Raw genomic sequence first — 5534 nt, 5'->3', positions numbered from 1 at the left:
CGGGAACCAGCCGGCGACCAGCCGGGCCCAGGCGGCCGGGGGAGCACGCTCCGCAGGCACAGCTGGCCATGTCCAAGCGGAGATCTGAGCCGATCGTGGGTGCCCAGCCACCCTGTGCAGAAGAGCCCGGGAGACTACATCCCTCCAGCCCCTCTCCAGTCAGCCAGCAAAAAGCTGGGAGTGGAGCTGGGAGTCAAGTGGCAGCGCACCAGCCTGGAGAGGAAAAGCCCCAGGGACAGCACCCAGGCCCTGAGTACAAAAAGAAGAAGAAGAAAAAGACACAACTTGCAAACCAGGCACCGGTGCCTCTAATTCTAGCTACTCTGGAGGCTGAGATCTGAGGATCGAGATTCAAAGCCAGCCCGGGCAGGAAAGTCCTTGAGACTCTCATCTCCAGTTAACTACCAGAAAACCGGAAGTGGTGCTGTGGCTCAAATGGTAGAGCGCTCACCTTGAGCTGAAAGAGCTCAGGGTCAGCGCCCAGGCCCTGAGTTCAAGGACCAAGACTAGACAAAAAAAGGAGCATAGGCCAGGCACGATGGCTCACGCCTATCATCCTGGCTACTCAGGAGGCTGAGATCTGAGGATCGCAGTTCAAAGCCAGCCCGGGCAGGAAAGTCTGTGATAAACCACTCAGAAAACCAGAAGTGGCACTGTGGCTCAAGTGGTAGAACGCTTGCCTTGAGCTGAAGAGCTGAGGGACAGCGCCCAGGCCCAGGCCTCACGACAGACACCCCCCCCCCAAAAAAAAATAAAGGATACAATTTATAGGGCTTAATTATGTCCATTGCTTAGGCAGCTCATACAGACCAGGCAGTAGAAGCTCAGAAGGTTTCCCCTCGTCCAGCCGGTCACTCTCACAGTGCCTGTGTCCCTAGCAGGAGTGGAGGAGGTTGGCCACTTGGCCACTCCGATTGTTCTGCTCCCATAGAGGAAAGGAGGTTGACAGGGTATAGCAGGCCTCAAAGGCCAGAGCAAACTGTGTCCATCCATGATTGTGGTACCCAGAGACCAGCAGTTAGCTCCTACCAAACTCTTTTCTGCCTTCTCTTCTCCAGGACAAATTCACCTGCACATTCACCTACGCTTCTCAAGGAGGGACCAATGAGGTAAGTCATTCAAAACCCCACCTTGACTGTCCAGGGGACGGTGGAGTTGGGCCTCAGCTTTCACACTTTGAGCTGTTCTTGCCTGGCTAATAAAAAGAGCCTGCTGCCAGGTGCTGGTGGCTCATGCCTCTAATCCTAACTGCTCAGGAGGGTGAGATCTGGAGGATGAATCAAAGTCTGCCTAGTCAATTAATCAGCAAAAAGTCAAACTGGAGGCGTGACTACAATGGTAGCATACCAACTGTGAGCAAGAAAGGAGTGTGAGTGTGAGGCCCTCAGTTCAAGCCCTGGTACTGCACATACACACGTACACACACACACACAAAAATGCCCATTATAATCTCAGGGTTCTGCCAGGTACTGGTGGCTCACACTTGTCATCCTAGCTACTCAGGAAGCTGAGATCTGAAGATTGCAGTTCAAAGTCAGCCCAGGCAAGAAAGTCTGTGAGACTCTTATCTCCAATGAACCACCAGAAAACCGGAAGTGGCGCTGTGGCTCAAGTGGTAGAGCACCAGCCTTGACCTGAAGAGCTGAGGGACAGCGCCCAGGCCCAGAGTTCAAGCCCCATGACTGACAAAGAAACAATCTCAGAGTTCAGTGTCCCCAGTAGCTAAAGTCCCAGTTCCCTGGCCACTCTGACACTCTGGGAAGTGTGAACACTTGTTCTTGCTGTTGATAGGATTCAGGCCTTTGCATTAGGAGGGCTGAGGTCATGTTGCCCTCTGGGCTGTTCTCTCCTCCATGAAGGAATCAATGACATGGCCTATATTTGTACAATAGAATATTACTCAGCCAGGAACAGGACAAGGCTGTGACCCATGCCACCACATAGAAAGACCCTGGGATCACCTTGTTGAATGAGAGAAGCAGACACCAAAGGCCTCACAAATGTGTGCCTCCATTGATAGAAAACTTCCAGAACAGAAGGATCCAGGCCCAGGAAGGAGACTGAGGCTGGGGAGGGAACAGGTGACTGCTCATGAGGAGACAGGGTCTCTTGGACAACATTGAGGATGCCTGAAATTCCAGCACAAGGGAGGTTGAGGCAGGAGGAGGCGGAGTTCCAGGCCATCATCCTAGGTTACTTATTTGATTCATCTTGAAAAACCCCTAAAGAAACCATCCTGCCATATTTCACAGGAGGTGGGCTGGGGGGGGGGATCTGAAATCTGTTTTGTTGCTGAGAGGCCTGGGAACTGGAGCTGGGTGGGGCGGGGGGAGGGGTTCCTGGGGACCTGCCTGGTGCCGCGTGCAGAGCCACTGAGGCCATGGTAAAAGCTGAGCGCTGGCGCGGTGGGCGTGGCGCCGGCGCGGTGGGCGTGGCGCCGGCGCGGTGGGCGTGGCTGTGTGTAACTCGCACTCCGCCCGCCTCCAGCGCGGGGAGCAGCGGTGTTCGTCCCTCTGAGCCTGCCTGGCCATCTTTTCCCATCTCACAGCTGGATGGGGCCAGCTCCGGGGAGAAGTGGCACGTGTCGTGAGAAGGGTTGACAGTGGGTGATCCCCCCCCCCAACCCACCACAGCCACCAGAGGAAACGGGAGGGGGAACACTTGGCGGGCCAGGCGTAAGCAGACGCTGGCCGGCCCCTGGTCACGCGCTCTGTGGACTGGTAGAGCTGGTGCGGGTAGAGCCAGGGCTGACTGCGCCCGTCCTCTCCCCGCAGCAGTGGCAGATGAGCCTGGGCACCAGCGAGGACCACCAGCACGTCACCTGCACCATCTGGAGGTGAGCCGCCTGGCACCCACGCCCGCCTCTGCCGCTGCAGGCCTTGCCCACTGTGCGGCCAGCGCTGCTCGCAGGCAGGAAGGAGCGGACGGGACCCAGCTCCTGGAGCGCAGGCCCGTGGCGGGCGGAGGGCCTGAGGCCCACCGCGGTGAAGCTGGGGAGAAGTGGCTGGGCACCGCGATTAGGGAAGGAGATGTGCGGTAAGGGGAGCGCCCGCCCGGGTCTCCAGGACACCAGAGGGCTTCTGTGGCAAGTTATTTGAACTTTTCAAAAATGTGAAATTCAGCCTTCTAAAACAAATAGATAATTGGAGGTGGACTCCTGTCATCCTGGCTATTTGGGAGACAAAGATTGGTAGGATCCTAGTTCAAGACCAGCCCCAGGAAGAAAAGTCAGACCCCCCTTCTCAACCAATAGCTGGGCACCCCTCATACCAGCTGCATGGAGCTTGTGATCCAGAGGATCGAGGTTCCAGACCAGCCTAGGCAAGAAGCCTTCAGCCCACCCTATCTGGACGGAAAAGCTGGGCCGCATGGCTCCTCCCTGCCTGTCATCCCAGCCATCACAAGAAGCGCAAATAGCGTGACTGCCTTCCCACCGGCCCAGGACAGCCTAGCCCCGAACGGCCAGTGCAGAGAGGGCTGGAGGTGGTGGAGGCCCTGCCCATCAAGTCTGAGGCCCTGGGTTCCAGCCCCGGGGCCGCCCCTCTGGGAGTGGAGCGCAGGGCACACACCAGGCCCTGGCCGCCGTCCCCAGAGAGAGAACTACACAAAAAGATTGTTCCAGAACGTGCCTCAGCCTCAGAAGCAGGCCCATCCTCATGGGCAGTCGCCCTTCGTCACGGGCACCGCCCGCCAGTCCTGATGTCCTTGGGTGGCCCTGGCGCGGGGCCCAGGGCAGGCGCCGGGGGCGTGGCCCTGGCGGGGCGTGGTCATGACGGGGCGGGGCCTGCTGACCCCGCCTTCCCTCCCGCAGGCCGCAGGGCAAGTCCTACCTGTACTTCACCCAGTTCCAGGCCGAGGTGCGCGGCGCAGAGATCGAGTACGCCATGGCCTACGTGAGTGCCCGGGACGGGGGGGGGGGGGAGAGCAGGGACCCTGCATTCCCCCCCTGAGCCCCGGGAGCGGGCGCAGAGCCGCATGAGGCCTCCAGCGACAGCTCCCCATTCTTGCAGTCGAAAGCGGCATTTGAGCGGGAGAACGACGTCCCCCTGAAGAGTGAGGAGTTCCAGGTGACCAGGACGGCAGGTGGGTGACGATCGGGTCGGGGAGGGGGCAGAGCTGGGCCCCCAGGCCCCCGCGGGGCCCCGCTGTGTGCGCTCGCTCTCTCCCTCCTCTCTCTTTTGACGCCAGTCCTGGAGCTTGAACTCAGGGCTGGACACTGTCCCTGAGCTCGGTTTGGCCCAAGGCTAGCGCTCTACTGCTTCAGCCACAACTCCCATTTCCTGCTTTTTTTTTTTTTGGAGATAAGCGTCTCAGGGACTTCCCTGCTCCCGAATATAACCCTATCCAAAACGATGACTAAAGCAGAGAAGAAGCTGGCAGCATGGTCCAAGTGGTAGAGCATCTGCTTCCCACACACCAAGCCCCAGGTCCCAACCCAAAGGAGGAAAAAAAAAGGGCCACTGGCTCACCCTGACCCTGCGTGGCTCCCACGCGGCCCCCCTGCCTCTTGGTCTCCCATTCCCCACTGTGCTTCCCCCCCCCCCCCCCCGCATCCCAGCCCCCAACCCCGTTGGCTCCCAGACCTGGCCTGACCTTGTGCTGTCCCCCCTCTCCAGTGGCTCACAGGCCTGGAGCCTTCAAAGCGGAGCTGTCCAAGCTGGTGATCGTCGCCAAGGCCACCCACAGCGAGCTGTGACTGGCACCCACGGGGCGGCCTTGCCCCTTCCCCACCGAAGAGCCCCGGCCCACAGGGAGCTGGCGACCCACTGCTGTCTGGGGCCATGCACAAGGCACAGATCGGTGTTTCCACGGAGCCCCGCCCTCCTGGCCTGGCTCAACTCCACAGGACCACAGCCTGCCTGGCTCCCGTGACCCAGACACCTCCCGGCAGAGCGTGGAGCGTTTCCTCGCATGCACGGTCAGCTGGCCCTGGACAGCACCCTTGAGCCCTCAGTGGAGGGCCTGGGACCTCCTTTCAGGCCAGCCTCAAAGACAGAATGTTTTGATATTTAAATAAATGGAAAGCCGTCTGCCAGGGGGCTCATGCCTGTCATCCTAGCTACTCAGGAGGCTTGAGATCTGAGGATTGGGGTTCAAAGCCAGCCCGGGCACAAAAGTATAGGAGACTCTTATCTCTAGTAAACCACCAAAAAACTGGAAGTGGTGCTGTGGCTCAAGTGGTAGAGCACTCACCTTGAGCTGAAGAGCTGAGGGACAGCACCCAGGCCCAGAGTTCAAGACCCATGACCAACAAATATAAATAAATAAATGGAAAACCAGAGCACCACCCTGCGCTCCTAGGGTGTTTGGGGGTGGGGGAGGGCTGAGGATGACAGCCCCTCCCCTGGGCTGGGGGCTGGCCAGCCAGCCTGCTGTCCCTACCGTGGTTGGTTGTTACGTTGGGTAGCACAAGGTGTCTTTGGAAAACCACACAGTTGGGAAGTGTGAGCTGTAAGGACAATGGCTGTTGAGCCGGTGCAGAGCTTGATCCAGCCTGACCTGCAGCCCACAGCCTGGTGACCACAGCATCCACG

At 59.0% G+C, this 5534-nt stretch overlaps 1 protein-coding gene across 1 annotated transcript in view; it reads left to right on the top strand.

The window, feature by feature from the left end:
- Mydgf (myeloid-derived growth factor) overlaps positions 1-5035 on the top strand; it is a 5475-nt gene extending 440 nt beyond the window's left edge. The window contains exons 2-6 of the mRNA XM_013022602.1: positions 1059-1109; positions 2775-2836; positions 3812-3893; positions 4011-4083; positions 4617-5035. Of these exons, the coding sequence (XP_012878056.1) occupies positions 1059-1109; positions 2775-2836; positions 3812-3893; positions 4011-4083; positions 4617-4696 (348 nt within the window). The 3' untranslated portion in view covers positions 4697-5035. The remainder of the gene's footprint in view (positions 1-1058; positions 1110-2774; positions 2837-3811; positions 3894-4010; positions 4084-4616) is intronic.
- The last annotated feature ends 499 nt before the right edge of the window (positions 5036-5534 follow it).

Source organism: Dipodomys ordii, unplaced genomic scaffold (assembly GCF_000151885.1).
Source record: "Dipodomys ordii isolate 6190 unplaced genomic scaffold, Dord_2.0 Scaffold64, whole genome shotgun sequence".
In the NCBI taxonomy this organism is placed as follows: Eukaryota; Metazoa; Chordata; class Mammalia; order Rodentia; family Heteromyidae; genus Dipodomys; species Dipodomys ordii.
Note: the sequence above shows the minus strand (reverse complement) of the source record. Positions and strands in the feature narration are given on the sequence as shown.